Source organism: Salvelinus fontinalis, unplaced genomic scaffold (assembly GCF_029448725.1).
Source record: "Salvelinus fontinalis isolate EN_2023a unplaced genomic scaffold, ASM2944872v1 scaffold_0770, whole genome shotgun sequence".
In the NCBI taxonomy this organism is placed as follows: Eukaryota; Metazoa; Chordata; class Actinopteri; order Salmoniformes; family Salmonidae; genus Salvelinus; species Salvelinus fontinalis.
This window is the reverse complement of record NW_026600979.1, coordinates 39,578-58,921: the sequence shown is the minus strand read 5'-3', so window position 1 is coordinate 58,921 and position 19,344 is coordinate 39,578. Positions and strand designations below refer to the sequence as shown.

Below are 19,344 nucleotides of genomic sequence, written 5' to 3'. Positions count from 1 at the left end.
CGTCTTATTGCGTCACAATATACGTTCTGATTCGGGTTTATCAAGTCTTTGTTGGATAGAACTAAACAGTCCACAAGTTTATTGACAAGTGAGCGCAATATCCCATTCAATTTCTAAATTCAATTTGACTATCTAAATATCGCAGATGTATTATGATACATTAAAAGCACATGTTCATTGTTTTTCAGGCACTGGGTACCAAAACAAACAGAGAGGATAGATAGGACTCACATTTCCAGGATAGGCTATAAACTACGTTTATATTAACCTGTAAAAGTCAGAATTGATCAAATAAATGTTAATACAAATGCGTAGTTGCTGGACGAAGCTAAGGGTTGGCGATCCAGTTGTTTTTGTTTTACCTGTTATCAAAATAGTAGCCACTCCCACCCGACTAGACTACAATCACCCCATTAAACAGATGACAAAATTTTACTCACATTTGGGAGGACACTCAATGACGGTAATGATCCAAGTCACATGTCATTGCCAATAAAATGACAAAAAAGCATTGCAACAAATTACAGTCCTATAACAAAGACAATTTATTTATTTATTTCATTTTTTTTTTTTTTTTATTATTTTTTTATCCCCTTTTCTCCCCAATTTTCGTGGTATCCAATCGCTAGTAATTACTATCATGTCTCATCGCTACAACTCCCGTACGGGCTCGGGAGAGACGAAGGTCGAAAGCCATGCGTCCTCCGAAGCACAACCCAACCAAGCCGCACTGCTTCTTTAACACAGCGCGCCTCCAACCCGGAAGCCAGCCGCACCAATGTGTCGGAGGAAACACCGTGCACCTGGCCCCCTTGGTTAGCGCGCACTGCACCCAGCCCACCAGAAAAATGGCCAGAAAAATGGCCAGAAACAAAGAACTTTCTTCTGAAACTCGGCAGTCTATTCTTGTTCTGAGAAATGAAGGCTATTCCATGCGAGAAATTGCCAAGAAACTGAAGATCTAGTACAACGCTCTATACTACTCTCTTCACAGAACAGCGCAAACTGTCTCTAACCAGAATAGAAAGAGGAGTGGGAGGCCCCGGTGCACAACTGAGCAAGAGGACAAGTACATTAGAATCCATAGGTCTAATGGACACATGCTCAAACTCGCACACATTTGATAGAATAAAAAATTAAAAAAAGGGGTAGGTGCTACATCCATTTTTGGACGCACATTGTTTTATCCATGTTATGAGGCTATACAGCTATACAGTGTAGTTACATACAGTATATATATATATTTTTATACCTTTATTTAACTAGGCAAGTCAGTTAAGAACAAATTCTTATTTTCAATGACAGCCTAGGAACTAGTGGGTTAACTGCCTTGTTCAGGAGCAGAACGACAGATTTGTACCTTGTCAGCTCGGGGATTTGAACTTGCAACCTTCCGGTTACTAGTCCAACACTCTAACCACTAGGCGCCCCTGCCGCCCCACCTAGACTTCCTTACAATCAAATGCCGACCGCATTATCTACCAAGAGAATTCTCTTCGATTATAATCACAGCCGTGTATATCCCCCCAAGCAGACACCTCAACGGTCCTGAAATAACTTTATTGGACTCTATGTAAACTGGAAACCACATATCCTGAGGCTGCATTTATTGTAGCTGTGGATTTTAACAAGGTTAATCTGAAACAAGGCTCCCTAAATTTTATCAGCATATCGAATGCGCAACCCGCCATGGCAAAATTCTGGATCATTGCTACTCTAACTTCCGAGACGCATAAGTTAGAGTAGCATGTTGTACCCACGGTGACTATTAAAACCTTCCCCAACCAGAAACAGCGAACCACTGCTTTTAATCATGGCAAGGCGACCAGAAACATGACCGAATACAAACAGTGTAGCTATTCCCTCCGCAAGGCAATCAAACAAGCTAAGCGTCAGTATAGAGACAAAGTAGAGTCCCAATTCAACGGTTCAGACATGAGACGTATGTGCAGGGTCTACAGTCAATCACGGATTACAAAAAGAAAACCAGCCCCGTCGCGGACACTAACGTCTTGCTCCCAGACAAACTGAACAACTTCTTTGCTCACTTTGAGGACAATACAGTGACACTGACACGGCCCGCTACCAAAACCTGGGGGCTCTCCTTCACTGCAGCCAACGTGAGTAAAACATTTAAACGTGTTTAACCTCGCAAGGCTGCATCCCTAGACTATTCAAGAATCATATCACCTCCACTCTACCTGACACCCTAGACCCACTCCAATTTGCTTACCGCCCCAATAGGTCCACAGACGACGCAATCACACTGCACACTTCTCAGCCCTCTCCTGTACTCTCTGTTCACCCATGACTGCGTGGCCATGCACGCCTCCAACTCAATCATCAAGTTTGCAGACGACACTACAGTGGTAGGCTTGATTACCAACAACGACAAGACAGCCTACAGGGAGCAGGTGAGGGCCCTCGAAATGTGTGGTGTCAGGTGTGGTGTCAGGAAAATAACCTCGCACTCAACGTCAACAAAACAAAGGAGATGATCCTGGATTTCAGGGATCAGCAGAGGGAGCACCCCCATCCACATCGACGGGACAGTAGTGGAGAAGGTGGAAAGTTTTAAGTTCCTCGGCATACACATCACGGACAAACTGAAACGGTCCACCCACACAGACAGCGTTGTGAAGATAGCGCAGCAGCGCCTCTTCAACCTCAGGAGGCTGAAGAAATTTGACTTGTCACCAAAAACACAAACTTTTACAGATGCATAATCAAGAGCATCCTGTCGGGCTGTATCACCGCCTGGTATGGCAACTGCTCTGCCCACAACCGTAAGGCTCTCCATAGGGTAGTGAGGTCTGCACAACACATCACCGGGGGCAAAACACCTGCCCTCCAGGACACCTACACCACCTGATGTCACAGGAAGGCCAAAAAGATCATCAAGGACAACAACCACCCGAGCCACTGCCTGTTCACCCAGCTATCATCCAAAAGGCAAGGTCAGTACAGGTGCATCAAAGCTGGGACCGAGAGACTGAAAAACAGATTCTATCTCAAGGCCATCAGACTGTTAAACAGCCATCACTAACATTGAGTGGCTGCTGCCAACATACTGACTCAAATCTCTAGCCACTTTAATAATACAAAATTGGATGTAATAAATGTATCACTAGTCACTTTAAACAATGCCACTTTATATAATGTTTATACACCCTACATTACTCAACTCATATGTATATACTGTACTTGATACCATCTACGTCTTGCCTATGCCGTTCAGCCATCACTCATCCATATATTTATATTTACATATTCTTATTCATTCCTTTACACTTGTGTGTACCAGGTAGTTGTTGTGAAATTGTTAGATTACATGTTAGATATTACTGCACGGTCGGATCTAGAAGCACAATAATTTCGCTACACTTGCATTAACATATGCTAACCATGTGTATGTGACCAATGTTCGATCGGGTTCAAGCTCGAAGCCACCCCTGCTTTGTCTTGGCTGTGTGCTTAGGGTCGTTGTCATGTCATCTACAAGACCCTGCTAGGTAAAGTCCCCCCTTATCTCAGCTCGCTGGTCACCATAGCAGCACCTACCCGTAGCACGCGCTCCAGCAGGTATATCTCTCTAGTCACCCCCAAAACCAATTCTTCCTTTGGACGCCTCTCCTTCCAGTTCTCTGCTGCCAATGACTGGAACGAACTACAAAAATCTCTGAAACTGGAAACACCTATCTCCCTCACTAGCTTTAAGCACCAGCTGTCAGAGCAGCTCATAGATTACTGCACCTGTACATAACCCATCTACAATTTAGCCCAAACAACTACCTCTTTACCTACTGTATTTATTTATTAATTTATTTTGCTCCTTTGCACCCCATTATTTCTGTCTCTACTTTGCACTTTCTTCCAATGCAAACCAACCATTCCAGTGTTTTTTTTTGTTTTTATTTTACTTGCTGTGTTGTACTCACTTCGCCTCCATGGCCTTTTTATATTTTTATTTATTTATACATATATCTGTTTGCCTTCACCTCCCTTATCTCACCTCACTTGCTCACATTGTATATAGACTTATTTTTTAATCTTTTTCACTGTATTATATGTTTGTTTTTACTCCATGTGTAACTATGTGTTGTTGTATGTGTCGAACTGCTTTGCTTTATCTTGGCCAGGTCGCAATTGTAAATGAGAACGTGTTCTCAATTTGCCTACCTGGTTAAATAAAGGTTAAATAAATAAATAAATAAAAAAAATGTTGGAAGGTGAACCTTCGCCCCAGTCTGAGGTCCTGAGCACTCTGGAGCAGGTTTTCATCAAGGATCTCTCTGTACTTTACTCCATTCAGCTTTCCCTCGATTCTGACTACTCTCCCAGTCCCTGCCACTGAAAAACATCCCCACAGCATGACGCTGCCACGACCATGCTTCACCGTAGGTATGGTGTCAGGTTTCCTCCAGATGTGACATTTGTGCCAAAAAGTTTAATCTTGGTTTCATCAGACCAGAGAATCTTGTTTCTCATGGTCTGAGAGTCCTTTAGGTGCCTTTTGGCAAGCTGGCTGTGAATTGCCTTTTACTTAGGAGTGGCTTCTGTCTGGCCACTCTACCATAAAGGCCTGATTGGTGGAGTGCTGCAGAGATGGTTGTCCTTCTGGAAAGTTCTCCCATCTCCACAGAGGAACTTTGGAGCTCTGTCAGAGTGACCATTGGGTTCTTGGTCACCTCCCTGACTAAGGCCCTTCTCCCCCGATTGCTCAGTTTAGCCGGGCGGACAGCTCTAAGAAGAGTCTTAGTGGTTCCAAACTTCTGGTGGAGGCCACTGTGTTCTTGGGGACCATCAATGCTGCATAAATGTTTTGGTACCCTTCCCCAGATCTGTGCCTCGACACAATCCTGTCTCGGAGCTCTACGGACAATTTCTTCGACCTCATGGCTTGGTTTTTGCTCTGACATGCACTGTCAACTGTGGGACCTTATATAGACAGGTGTGTGCCTTTCCAAATAATGTCCAATCAATTGAATTTTCCATAAGGTGGACTCCAATCAAGTTGTACAAACATCTCAAGAATGACCAATGGAAGCAGGATGCACCGGAGCTCAATTTCGAGTCTCATTGCAAAGGGTCTGAATACTTATGTAAACACGTTTTACTGTACATTTGCACAAATAACTAAAAACCTGTTTTCGCTTTGTCATTATGGGGTATTGTGTGTAGATTAAGAGGAAAAAAAGGAATTTAATCCATTATAGAATAAGGCTGTAACGTAACAAAATGTGTAAAACGTCAGAGTCTGAATACTTTCCGAATGCACTATATACATTTGAAGGTGATTGAAGTTTACGTACACTTATGTTGGAGTCATTAAAACTCGCTTTTTCAACCACTCCACAAATTTCTTGTTAACAAACTGTAGTTTTGGCAAGACGGTTAGGAAATCTACTTTGTGCATGACACAAGTACTTTTTCCAACAATTGTTTACAGACAGATTATTTCACTTATAATTCACTGTATCACAATTCCAGTGGGTCAGAAGTTTACATACACTAAGTTGACTGTGCCTTTAAACAGCTTGGACAATTCCAGAAAATGATGTCAGGACTTTAGAAGCTTCTGATAGGCTTCTAATCTACACACAATACCCCATAATGAAAAAGCAAAAACAGGTTTTTAGACATTTTAGCAAATGTATATTTAAAAAACAACAACTATAATATCACATTTACATAAGTATTCAGACCCTGTACTCCTCCATGCTTCACGGTGGAAACCACACATGTGGAGATCATCCGTTCACCTACTCTGCGTCTTACAAAGACACTGCGGTTGGAACCAAAAATCTCGAATTTGGACTCATCAGACCAAAGCACAGATTTCCACTGGTCTAATGTCGATTGCTTGTGTTTCTTGGCCCAAACAAGTCTCTTCTTCTTATTGATGTCCTTTAGTAGTGGATTCTTTGCAGCACTTCGACCATGAAGGCCTGATTCAGACAGTCTCCTCTGAACAGTTGATGTTGAGATGTCTGTTACTTGAACTCTGTGAAGCATTTATTTGGGCTGCAATTTCTGAGGCTGGTAACTCTAATGAATTTATCCTCTGCAGCAGAGGTAACTCTGGGACATTCCTGTGGCGGTCCTCATGAGAGATAGTTTCATAGCGCTTGATGGTTTTTGCGGCTGCACTTAAAGAAACTTTCAAAGTTCTTGAAATTTTCCGCATTGACTGAACTTCATGTCTGAAAGTAATGATGGACTGTCGTTTCTCATTGCTTATTTGAGGTGTTCTTGCCATAATATGGACTTGGTCTTTTACCAAATAGTGCTGTCTTCTGTATACCACCCCTACCTTGTCACAACACATTAAGAAGGAAAGAAATTGCACAAATTAACTTTTAACAAGGCACACCTGTTAATTGAAATGCATTCCAGGTGACAACCTCATGAAGCTGGTTGAGAGAATGCCAATGGTGTGCGAAGCTGTCATCAAGGCAAAGGATGGCTACTTTGAAGAGTCTCAAATATAAAATATATTTTTTGGTTAGCTGATTCCATATTGGTTATTTCATAGTTTTGATATCTTCACTATTATTCTAAATCGTAGAAAATGTTAAAAATAAAGAAAAACCCTTGAATGAGTAGGTGTGTCCAAACTCTTGACTTGTACTGTATATACATACATTTTTTTATTAAAAAAGACAAAAGCATCCACTGAAAGTGACTTTTAGTCCAAGATCTGTGTCAGGGAAAAGGCTATATGCATCACAACATTGTGTCTCTTTGGGTCTCTGACAGATTAATCTGATAGCGCCGCCACGCTACGTCATGACCACCACCACACTGGAGCGCACAGAGGGTCTCTCTGTCCTCAACCAGGCCATGGCTGCCATCAAAGAGAAGATTGAGGAGAAGCGAGGAGTGTTTAACATCCAGATGGAGGTCAGTACAATAACTTTATTGTCACAATTTACATAAAATCATATGTTTGCTGTATTTTAATACACTAGGAAGAGGGGGACAATGGAAAGTCCAAGGTGGGGTGGTAGAAGTTTTATGTAAAACAGAAAATTGTAACTCCTGCCATATGTAATACATGCTTTGGAAGTGTTACTCGCCAGAGATCTCACATTAAAACAGTATTAAAAACAGCAACAATGTTCAGGACATTGCGCTTTCAATGTCCATGTGTTAATGTCTTATATGTTTTCCTCCCCTCCAGGCGAAGGTTGTGACCGACATAGATGAGACAGAGCTGGCGCGCCAGCTGGAGCAACTGGAGAGAGAGAACGCTGAGGTGGACGGAGATGACGAGGATGGAGAGATGGAGGCCAAGGCAGAGGACTAAACTAGATGAAGAACTGAGGGATTGGATACGACGACGAGACCAATTATACATATGCAGTCCAGAGCATGTATTCATAAAGCATCTCAGAGTAGGAGTGCTGGTCTAGGATCAGCCCACCCCCCCATATGTAATCTTAAGCATAATGATCTAAAAGGCTAAACTTATCCTAGATCAGAACTCCTATTTTGAGATATTTCATGAATACAGGCCTTGTCTGATGAGATGACGAACTTCATATCAAATCAAGCATTCTAGAACGTCTCCAACTGAACCCTTTGGATCAGTAGCAGGGACCCTCTCAGGGAGACTGATAGAGAGATGGCTACAGGCACTGACTGTCATACTGCCAAACAGGGCTGGGAAAGGCCTCTGTGATTATACCAATGGACACAATAACAACTGAATATGATCACTGAACCCTAGCTGTTTGAATTGCATAAGAACGGGTGGGTTGGGGTAGGATTAGCCTTTTTGTGCTGTAGCCAACTCCTCTCTGTGTGGAAGAGTTGGCTACAGCACATATAATACAAAATGGGACAAGGCTTGGGTTAGTGGGGTGGTAGCCTGGTCCCGTGCTGAATGTTCTTTAACCAACTCTTTGTGACACGTGCAGTATAGGACCAGGCTAGAGTGAGTAGGGGTTTAGATATATTCTGAGAATATAATAAGACAAGTGTTTTATATATAGCAAGGACATATTTTAGGAATGAGTACTTTTGAAAGTGGTTTTGACTATCTCCCCAACTCCGTGAAAGGACAATGGCGTTCTTGTTGTTTTCCTGCTCAATATGGTTCAAGTGAAATGTCGGGCGGAAGAGAAAGAGTATAATGCTCACCTAACCAACTCACACAGATCTTTATAACTTAGGGTGCATTCTGGATATATTTCTATTTTGTCAGGACTACATTCTTAACATTACATTAAACAAATAGAAAAGTAAATATGTGTTATCAGGTTAGAAGTGATTGAAAGTGAAACATGCACTTAAATTAAATGTGGGATGCAGTTATAGCAGAAGCTGTTGGAGAAAGGTCCATGTGGGTACTCTAGCCTTTATCAAAGATTTTAAATAAAGATGTTTAATTGTTGTCACGTGCACAGGATATGTACAGTGAAATGTGGTGCTTTATAGGGTCTGCCATGGCAGTACAGCACACCTGGAGCAAATTAAGGTTAAGTGCCTTGCTCAAGGGCAAATCAACCTTGTCGGCTGGGTTACTAGTCCAACACTAACAGCTAGGTGACCTTCCTCCACCCATTCACAAAATAAGCAAATTAATCATATTCGGCAGGACAAGCACGAGATAGTGAGATTCTATTGGGGCGTTTTTGAATACATTTGCGTTTTTCCGTTATGGAACGCTTACTCTGAAATGCGCATTTAAATAACGCACTTTTACCAAAGTTTCTAAAAAGGTTAAGTCTACATAACTTAATCTACTCTGTTCGTAACATATTCTAGTTTTGGGAACAGAAAACTGTATTGAGATTACATTTTTAATCGATAAGTAAATTACCACTGCCGGTCCCTGAGCTTCCTGTAGAAACTGAATCTGGCTCATTATTCTATTTTGCTATTATCTCTGGTTGTAGTTTGTCTGCACTACAAATCCCAGAATTCCGTGTTAGCAGTCGGTAGCTAGTAACAACCGTGAAGGCTTACTAGTCAATCATCTAGTGTCGCAAAATATATATACGACTCTGCAAAATTGCTAGCTCTGTAGGGCGATAAACTATGTGTAATATTTGTGTTGTGGAGAAATGACCAGGCAGGAGACGGGAGTACAGTTAGTTTTCGTTTAGTCAAAACGTCGCGTGTTCTACAGTTCCCGGGCACACTAGTGCGCATGTGCATTTCCTATTAGGTGTAGTAACGTAACACTGTGTACTACATCACTGCTTAGTAACAGCATAGTATACCACACTATGAAGATGAATTCAATCAAGGTAAATATCGTGCTAGCTACGTAGTTAACTTGAATAGCGGTTTGATTTTTGCTTGCTTAACGTTAGTTTGGGACACAACATCCCGAGTCTGTGTAGCAGGGTTTATGTTAGGAAAATGCGGCCAAATCTTTAAAAAATCTGATGTGCACTTTGAACATGTTAGAATAACTGTCGACATTTACTTTTCCTCAGCCAACAAAATGAGTGAGTTAATGAACAGCAAAATCACTATCCTATGTGAATCTACTATAGTAGAAAAGTTTAGTCTACCTATTCTATTGGTCAGTTTGTCGAGAAAGATCGTCTATTCCAGAGTCTGGACATTTGTGGGAAGATAGATCCCAAATTCAACCAGTAGGCCAGAAGGCCTAGGCTACATAAAACAAAGACGTTAAAAAGCAATGAGTCTGATGCAACAGATCAGAACATTTAGCTTAGCTTTGATAAACTATTATTTCTTAAGATTATAAGCGCAGTAATGCACACAGGGCAGTAAGTAGGCTACGCAGGAATGTTCGTTCCATAATGCAATTGGCGGGAAAACACCATTGTCGAGAGGGCACTGCACAGTCAAACGGTTTCATGTGACAGATGAAAATATCCGTTAGAAATGTAGAAAGAGGAGATGTAATAGGCTAATCTGAAGCAAGGTAAAACATGCCTCATAAAATGTATTAAAACGTTCTGGTTTTAAACAGTTAAGTATGTTTTCAAAATACATGATACATGTTCAAAATAAATGTTTTTAAAAATGAGCCTCCAGCTCGTTGCAAAGTGATGTTTGACGCGTTGATGAAGCCTGCCTGGGAAAAATGTTTTTGAACGTCATCCAACTGGGGCCTGTAGAGCACTGACTTTACGACCTGAAATGACCTCATATTTTTCTGAGTTCCCAGTTGTCTTGAAAGCACAGCAAGATGCTGCAGCAGTAGCTCTTGCAGAGTCTGACATATTTTCCACTCAATGGCTCTGTATGTGTGTGATAAAAAAAAAAGATAGTGTAACGACCCTGTGTTTATAAGTGCGGAAATCGACTCTGCCGCTCGAGCATGCTTTTGCGGCACAGTCGATAGCGCGCCGGACCTCGGGCTAGGAGGTCGAGGGTTCGAGACCTGCTCCCTGCTGTTTCATTACATTGGTGTCAGAAGTGGGATCGGACCTCGCATCCACGACAGTGCGTGTGCTTGGCCGGTGAGCGCGTTCCTGTAAGACGTAAAGTCGCAAGCTAGCGCGAGGACGCGCTCTTTGAAAGGAGGGAGTAGTGTAACGACCCTGGGTTTATAAGCGCGGAAATCGACTCTGCCGCTCGAGCATGCTTTTGCGGCACAGTCGATAGCGCGCCGGACCTCGGGCTAGGAGGTCGAGGGTTCGAGACCTGCTCCCTGCTGTTTCATTACATTGGTGTCGGAAGTGATCGGACCTCGCATCCACGACAGTGCGTGTGCTTGGCCGGTGAGCGCGTTCCTGTAAGACGTAAAGTCGCAAGCTAGCGCGAGGACGCGCTCTTTGAAAGGAGGGAGTAGTGTAACGACCCTGTGTTTATAAGCGCGGAAATCGACTCTGCCGCTCGAGCATGCTTTTGCGGCACAGTCGATAGCGCGCCGGACCTCGGGCTAGGAGGTCGAGGGTTCGAGACCTGCTCCCTGCTGTTTCATTACAATACATAAGGAATATAGTGTACACATGCACCAATTTAATTCCACAAAATTATGCAAATTAAGCATGATCAGTCAAATGTATGTACGTAGACTGGTGAATCCATCAATGAATAGGCTAAAAAGCTAATAGGCAAAATTAGAAATTTGATTTTTTCTTCTCCTGGACAATTGTAATTCAATTTTATTTATTGTCTTTTTTTTAAATTATCGGACGAACGCCTGTTATTACTGGCTAAAGGAAGCCCTCTGTGTAGGTACAGACTCCCAATGTGTCCTAAACCTAGATTTTGGCATGTGAAAACACATTTCGTTCTGTAGCTAACTAATAATGAATGACACAAATGACATTTCCTAATCTTTTGTGTAGGTGACCCAGATCATTATAATTTTGTTTGTCGGGATCCAGTTTGGAACCACCATATCAGGTAAGCTGATCAAATTGTGTCAAAGAAAGTAGCTAGTTTTAAATGGACACTCCAAAATAAAAGTTTGTCAGATGTCCTCAGCCCTCAAAATAAGGGGAGGGGATAAGTCCATGTTTTACCAGGCATGGTGTGTGCTTAGTATTTATTTGGACAGTGAGGCCAAAATGTTTAATTTTGCTCTATGGTATACTCCGGCATTTTGGATTCGGGATCATATGAAGAGACAGTAAATAATGTCACCTTTAAATAAAATAAAAATGTCATACATATGTTTACCCTTTAGAAATGAAAGCACTTTATGTATTTGGTCCCTTAGGGATGTGCTCCGATACAATACAGCAATGAAAGGTTTATTTGAAACACTTTGGTTTGATTAGAGAACGAATTGATGCGATACGTTGCACAACATTTGTTGCATAAACACATACATTTTCCATGAGCTGGGCCGTTCTGTGGGCAAAAACAGCTCATTGAAGAGAGGTCAAAGGAGAATGGCAAGAATCGTGCAAGCTAACAGGCGGGCCACAAACCGGCAAATAATGACAAAGTATAACAGTGGTGTGCAGACAACATCCCGGAACACACAATTCGTCTGTCCTTGTCACTGATGGGGTATTGTAGCAGACTATACCGTGTTCTACTCATATCTACTAAAAAACAGAAGAAGCTGCTCCAGTGGGCACACAATCACCAACACTGGACAATTGAGGAGTGGAAAAACATTGACTGGTTTGACGAATCCCGGTTCCTGAACTCTTCGACTTGAATGCAAATCGCTACGTCTGGAGAAAATGAGACACAGCTCATCACCTGTCTAACATCATCCCTACCGGGAAGCATAGTGGTGGCATCATCCTGCTATGGGGATTAGGGTTTCACATTTTGGGGAATATTCAGAGGTGAAAACTTTCTGTTGGAATATATGGGAATTAATGCAAATATATGCAAATTAATATTACTACTATTTAGTGTTTTTTGCATTGGATATATTTACCAAATCATATGAAGACAAACATTAATCTTTTACCTTATCATAAGTAGACATAATTGCAAATTATTAAATCAATAGTTAGTTGAACTTTAATTAAATGAGTTGACTTCGCATGGGATGATTTCACTGAACAACAAAATAAAGGGAATATTGAATAATCCCAATGATGCATCGCATCTCCCAAAAACGTTTTCAACATACGTAAAAGGATAGTCTAGAAACTAAATCTTTGATTGTCTTCCTCTCAGCCGTCCATGTCTTCTCCCTGGACCTCCTTAATGTCCACCTCTTGAACATCAGACTCTGAGGCCTCATCTTCACTGTCACTTTCCAACCTTGTTGAGGATGGCTCGTTGTCAGGCTCAAAAAGTCGCAAATTTACCCGGATGGCCACCAATTTTTCAACCCTTGTATTGGCCAGCCTGTTGCGTGCTTTGGTGTGTGTGTTCCCAAACAAGGACCAGTTGTGCTCTGAGGTGGCTGATGTTGGTGGGATTTGGAGGATGATGGAGGCAACAGGGGAAAGAACCTCAGATCCACAAAGTCCCTTCCACCAGGTGGCTGATGAGATATGTTGGCACGACTGCCATATTGCATCTCCATCCCAAAGCCCCTGCTTGGAAGTGTACTTCGCCAGACTACCTAGAACCTTGCCCTCATCCAGGCCAAGGTGGCGAGACACGGCAATGATGACACCATAGGCCTTGTTGATCTCTGCACCAGACAGGATACTCTTGCCAGCATACTTGGGGTTCAACATGTGCACTGCGGCGTGTATGGGATTCAGGCAGAAGTCTTCACGCTATTTAATGTATTTCAGAACTGCAGTTTCCTCTGCTTGGAGCAACAGTGAAGTGGGCAGGGCAGTATGGATGTATTATCTTACATCTGCAAGCAGAGTCTGAACATCAGACAGGATGGCACTGTCTCCCCCAATACGTGCAATGGCTACTGCAATAGGTTTCAGGAGTTTCAGGCTGCTTACCACTCTCTCCCAAAATACATCATCCAGGAGGATCCTCTTGATGGGGCTGTCCATATCGGCAGACTGATTTGGCCATTTATTTCTTGGATAGACTCCTTCCCCTCCAGGAGACTGGCAAACATGATGACTACACCACCCCAACGGGTGTTGCTGGGCAGCTTCAATGTGGTGCTCTTATTCTTCTCACTTTGCTTGGCGAGGTAGATTGCTGCTATAACTTGATGACCCTTCACATACCTAACCATTTCCTTGGCTCTCTTGTAGAGTGTATCCATTGTTTTCAGTGCCATGCTGTCCTTGAGGAGCAGATTCAATGCATGAGCAGCACAGCCAATGGGTGTGATGTGAGGGTAGGACTTCTCCATTTTAGACCAAGCAGCCTTCATGTTCGCAGCATTGTCTGTCAGCAGTGCAAATACCTTCTGTGGTCCAAGGTCATTGATGACTGCCTTCAGCTCATCTGCAATGTCTGTTGTCCCTTGTGTCTGTTCTTGTAGAAAACTGGTTGAGAGGTGGAGATTATGTCATTAATTATTCCTTGCCCACGAACATTCAACCACCCATCAGAGATGGTTGCAATACAGTCTGCTTTCTCTATGATTTGCTTGACCTTCACTTGAACTCTGTTGAACTCTGTATCCAGCAAATGAGTAAAGCATGTCTGGCTGGAGGGGTGTATGCTGGGCAAAGAACATTCAGAAATCTCTTTCAATACACATTGCCAGTGAGCTTCAGAGGTGAACCAGTTGCATACACAGCTCAGCTACGTTCCTCCATTGAGTCAAAAAAACTTCTGCTTCCAGGAGGACCATGAGCTGTTACTATTGATAAGGTGTCTGTCTGATACATCATTTAAATGGCGAATCGAAGTAGAGGGACTTTTGTCAGAGGTTGCTTGTTTTGAGCGCTGGGGTAACTTTATGCACTTGGCCAGATGATTCTGCATCTTTGTTACATTCTTTGTTACATTCAAATCAAGCAGGCAGTCCTTTCGAACTTCTGGCTGTAAGTTCTTCACATATGATTTGGCACAGTATTTGCAAATGTACACAGCTTTTCCTTCTACATTAGCTCCAGTGAAATGTCTTCACACATTAGTGTGAAGGAAAAGCAGCCAACAAGTGCTCAGCATATGTGGGAACTCCTTCAAGGCTGTTGGAAAAGCATTCCAGGTGAAGCTGGTTGAGAGAATGCCAAGAGTGTGCAAAGCTGTAATCAAGTCAAAGTGTGGCTATTTGAAGAATCTCAAATATATAATATATATTGATTTGTTTAACACTCTTTTGGTTACTACATGATTCCATGTGTTATTTCATAGTTTTGATGTCTTCACTATTATTGTACAATGTAAAAAATGAGTAGGTGTTCTAAAACTTTTGACCGGTAGTGTAAGTCAATAACTCAAATGTGTGTGTGTGTGTGTGTGTGTGTGTGTCTGTGTGTGTGTGTGTGTGTGTGTGTGTGTGTGTGTGTGTGTGTGTGTGTGTGTGTGTGAGAGAGAGAGAGAGTGTATGGGTGGGTATGTGTCTGTGCATATGAAGGGGAGAGGGAGGGAGGATGAATATGTGTAGGAGGGCAGGAGAGAATGGGTGTGCGGGGGCATGGAGTATATGTTGTGTGTGAATGAAAGAGAATGGATGTGTAGAGGGGTGTGGGTGTGTTTGAGAAAAGGGGACAGGGGAGGTGGAGGTTGGGATAAATTTGGCCTGGCTGGGTAAGAGAAGGAGGGTAGGTGGTGAAATGCTTGGCTTGGGGGGGTTAAGGATGGGAGGGGGAACAAGCTTGGCTTGGGGGGGTAAGGTTGGGAGGTGGGGATAAGCTTGACTTGGGTAGGGTTAAATGGGGGAGAGCAGGGAGGGGGTGGTGCAGAGAGATGGATTTGGTTTGGGATGGGGTTTTTTCTTCATTTTATTATGACTTGTAAATCCATTGTAAAATTAATAAGAGATCTGGACAGATAGGAAAGGAAGTCAAAGTTGTATTATTCCTCGTTTGTCATTTTAACTGCAATTTAATGGTGGATATTGGCGATAATGGAGAGGGACTATATCCAGGGGATTGGGATGGGGTGATTGGGAGGGCATCAGACACTTCTCTGAGGTGTGCTTGGGTCTTCCACTCATCCCATTTCAGTCTCTTGGAGGACCCACTCACCCCAAGTAGACCCTCACCTGCCAATATACTTACATTTACCTTGTAAGGTAATACAAACCAACCACAGTACTTATGTGGTAGTCCTTCTTAAAATGTACAGTATGTACAATGTACGTACTGTGCATTCGGAAAGTATTCAGAACCCTTGACTTTTTCAACATTTTGTTAAGTTACAGCCTTGTTCTAAAATTGATTAAATTTTTTTCCCCCCTCGTTAATCTACACACAATACCCCATAATGACAAAGCAAAAACAGGTATCGCATATAAAAAACTCAAGTATCACAGTTACATAAGTATTCAGCCTGACAGAGCTTGAGAGGCTCTGCAGAGACGAAACTCCCCAAATACAGGTGTGCCAAGCTTGTAGCATCATACCCAAGAAGACTCAAGGCTGTAATCGCTGCCAATGGTGCTTCAACAAAGTACTGAGTAAAGGGTCTGAATACTTATGGAAATGTTATATTAGAATTTTTTTATTTGCGATACCTGTTTTTGCTTTGTCATTATGGGGTATTGTGTGTAGATTGATGAGGGGGGGAAACTATTTTATCCATTTTAGAATAAGGCTGTAGCTTAACAAAATGTGAAGTGGTCTGAATACTTTCCGAATGCACTGTAAAGATAACTTTATTCAATTACTTAACAATATGAAAGCAGATTTAATTAAATAGAATAATCTTCCCATAAATCTTACAGGTAGAATAAACCTCTTCAGAATGGCATGGTTCCCAACGTTTTTGTATTTATTTTCAATTAATACCGATTTGTTCTTAACTAAGACAAAATAATTCAGAATTTACTTTTTCTGCACAACATACAGTACTAGACAAAAGTTTGGACACACCTACTCATTCCAGGGTTTTTCATTATTTTTACTATTTTATTTTTTACATTGTAGAAAACTATGAAATAACACACATGGAATCATGTAGTAACCAAAAAAGTGTAAAACAAATATATATTTGAGATTCTTCAAAGTAGCCAATGTCCTTTGCTCACTCTGACAGCTTCGCACACAATTATTATCTTCTGGGAATGTTATAAAGTCCTAAAAGTTTTGGGTGGAGTTGGAAAGATGGCTGTCAGAAGTATTACAGTGTAAATGTACTTTTAATTTGTCTGTCTGTATATTTCAAGACATGGCATATGAGGGTGCAGTGAGATACCCGATGGGTTGAACAGTACATTTCGTATCAATCATTTGCAGCTGACTTGCCTAGTTAAATAAAGGTTCAATAACAAACCTCTTAAAAAAACGTATCCTTAAAAACTGGAAATCAACCAATCCTCCGTTGTTCACGCAATGGAAAGGTCAAATGCTTTACTATCTAAAAATGTAAAGTGAGTGGGCGACGGAGAGAAACAAAATCGTGCAGTTTGACGCCATGTGGCAGAAAGTGATACGAGTGCTGGAGATAGGGGTGAGGGTTAGTGGGTATGGGTAGTGATGTAGTTGATGTTTGTATGATGTTGTCATTTGTGTGTGTTTGTTTTGTATTGTTGATAAAATATCAAATCATGTTTTAAAAAAAAAAAGACGAAGTAGGCTCTCACTGCTCTAGAATGTATCTCTTTCATGTTTGGCCTTGGGAGGTGGTACCGTTTGGAAGTATTTCTGCGGGTTGGACTCAAAATCTACTTCATACCCTCGTCATCATTACGGAATGTTATTCACTCTCCGCAGGGTCGGCAGAAAGAAAGAGGATGCTTCCTTTTTTCAGAGGTTTAGTATTTTCAACCTAACTTCTGTTTCCCCTGAAAAACAGATGTGGGGACTACGCTCAGGTGTCTTTTTACGCCTGCTACTTTAAGTGACGGATTATTGTGGATAATCATGAATGAATTAGGAATAATGATGAGTGAGAAAGAGGCATAAATATCCTATCCCCCTCACACAAAAAATGCTAACCTCCCCTATTTTTGGTAATGGTGAGAGTTTAGCATGTCTTGGATAATCTTTCTGCACACAGAATCTGCCCACAGGACTTTATCATTCTTCATGATTCATTCATGGTAATCCGTAATCAAGATAGCATCCACATTAATGTAGAATTATTCAGAAACATATTATTTTCTTATTTACAATAAAAGGCACAATAAATTGTTTACCATTCGTTTCTATTGGGCACAACATAATCTGAAAGACAACCAAAGCAAACTGCAAATGCGTCCAACAAGTTTGTAGAGTAACAAGTTTGTAGAGTAACACGTTTGTAGAGTAACAAGTTTGTAGAGTGCCAAGTTTGCAGAGTAACAAGCTTGATGTAGTCATTTCTAAATGGTAAAAGATATGTATGAAAATAACCTCAAATAAAAGGTATTGTCGCCTCATATGATTTAAAAACAAAAACTTAAATCCAAAATGCTGGAGTATAGAGACAAATGAAACGTTTTAGCTTCACTGTCCAAATACATATGTAGTGGCGTGTACATATCCATCAATCCCAAATGAATGGAAAAGATAGGCACCATTTAATTCCACCAATTTTGATGATGCATAGGGTTGTTATTTGCATTGCATGTGAACAGATTACTGTTTTACTAGCTGGCAGACTTCTTTTGATTTATTCTTTACATGACGTTGATGCACTTAGACCCAGATGACCGAGATGAACCAAATGACACAGATGAACCAGATGACCCAGAGCAACAGAAACTATTTCGGTGTGTATCAGGAAATATGGATAGCAAAAGGATTCGACTGTACCTCGGCCTGGACAATCTGGTATGTTGCTCCAGCAGTTCTCATCAAACATCTGGCGCCCCCTTGTGTTGCCTGGAACAAATGCTGGGTCCCAGAATTATGATGAATAGTTTTAGGGACAGTTTCCGTGACCCAGATAAAGCCTCATTCCAGATTTAAAAACCTTGTTCAATGGAAAACGTACAAAGTAACTTTTCAGGGGGAAAACACGAACCGTTGTAATATGTCCGTCCTTGTGATTGCCGTTCTATCTCATTCATTCTAGGTGGTGGATTGCATGCTCCAGAAGAAACCAGGTGTCTCAGCTATACAGTACCGGAACCAACTGAAGCTCTACACATCATCTGGTCTCCTGCCCACCATGGTCATCTATAACAGCACTAACTCAGCCACCTTCCCCTTTAAATTAATTATGGTGAGATGGGCTAAGATTAGGATTAGATACATACAACAAAATCAATGGTCTCAGTAATTACTTGAATTCAATGACTTTCTACTTCTATCTGTTTCTCTTATGTGTGCTTTCCCTCTGCTTGTTAGAATGCATCCACCTGGAGAGTGAACGTCCCCAGATACAACATTACTATCCACACAGGTGTCATTATTTCTTATTAATGAGCCGATCTATTAGTCTGGGTACCAGTCTTTTCAGCTAACATTCCCCTCCGTGCCACTCCTGTCATTCGCCTAAGAGACTGACCTTTCGGGAATCTCAACGGTCAATACGCAGCTGGATTACCAGCGGAGTTGCTCATTGGTTGTTGGAAATAACATATTATACATATAATATATTCCATGATGGCATGTGGAGCCTCAAATAGAATTACAATTACTACAAAGTACAAAAAATAAGACGTTATTTTTTTTATTATTATTTTTTTATTATTATTATTTTTTATCCCCTTTTCTCCCCAATTTTCGTGGTATCCAATCGCTAGTAATTACTATCTTGTCTCATCGCTACAACTCCCGTACGGGCTCGGGAGAGACGAAGGTCGAAAGTCATGCGTCCTCCGAAGCACAACCCAACCAAGCCGCACTGCTTCTTTTAACACAGCGCGCCTCCAACCCGGAAGCCAGCCGCACCAATGTGTCGGAGGAAACACCGTGCACCTGGCCCCCTTGGTTAGCACGCACTGCGCCCAGCCCGCCACAGGAGTCGCTGGAG

At 41.8% G+C, this 19,344-nt stretch overlaps 2 protein-coding genes across 3 annotated transcripts in view; both read left to right on the top strand.

Annotated features, from left to right (window-relative positions):
• Window positions 1-40: 40 nt before the first annotated feature.
• Window positions 41-8,251, top strand: LOC129847310 (eukaryotic translation initiation factor 2 subunit 1-like). 2 transcript variants are annotated; one of them, XM_055915068.1, is made up of 3 exons: window positions 41-2,957; window positions 6,760-6,903; window positions 7,184-8,251. In XM_055915068.1, the coding sequence occupies exons 2-3, from the start codon at window positions 6,790-6,792 to the stop codon at window positions 7,307-7,309; spliced, it is 240 nt and encodes a 79-aa protein (XP_055771043.1). In that variant the 5' UTR covers window positions 41-2,957; window positions 6,760-6,789; the 3' UTR covers window positions 7,310-8,251. The 2 variants fall into 2 exon arrangements, with proteins under 2 accessions (XP_055771043.1, XP_055771044.1); XM_055915069.1 differs by lacking the exon at window positions 41-2,957 and adding an exon at window positions 4,313-4,401.
• Window positions 8,252-8,909: 658 nt separating this feature from the next.
• The window catches only part of LOC129847313 (cation channel sperm-associated auxiliary subunit beta-like), a 45,927-nt gene continuing 35,492 nt past the window's right edge, over window positions 8,910-19,344 (top strand). The window contains exons 1-5 of the mRNA XM_055915071.1: window positions 8,910-9,257; window positions 11,283-11,340; window positions 18,067-18,197; window positions 18,442-18,591; window positions 18,717-18,771. Coding sequence (XP_055771046.1) covers window positions 9,237-9,257; window positions 11,283-11,340; window positions 18,067-18,197; window positions 18,442-18,591; window positions 18,717-18,771 — 415 coding nt within the window. The 5' untranslated portion in view covers window positions 8,910-9,236. The remainder of the gene's footprint in view (window positions 9,258-11,282; window positions 11,341-18,066; window positions 18,198-18,441; window positions 18,592-18,716; window positions 18,772-19,344) is intronic.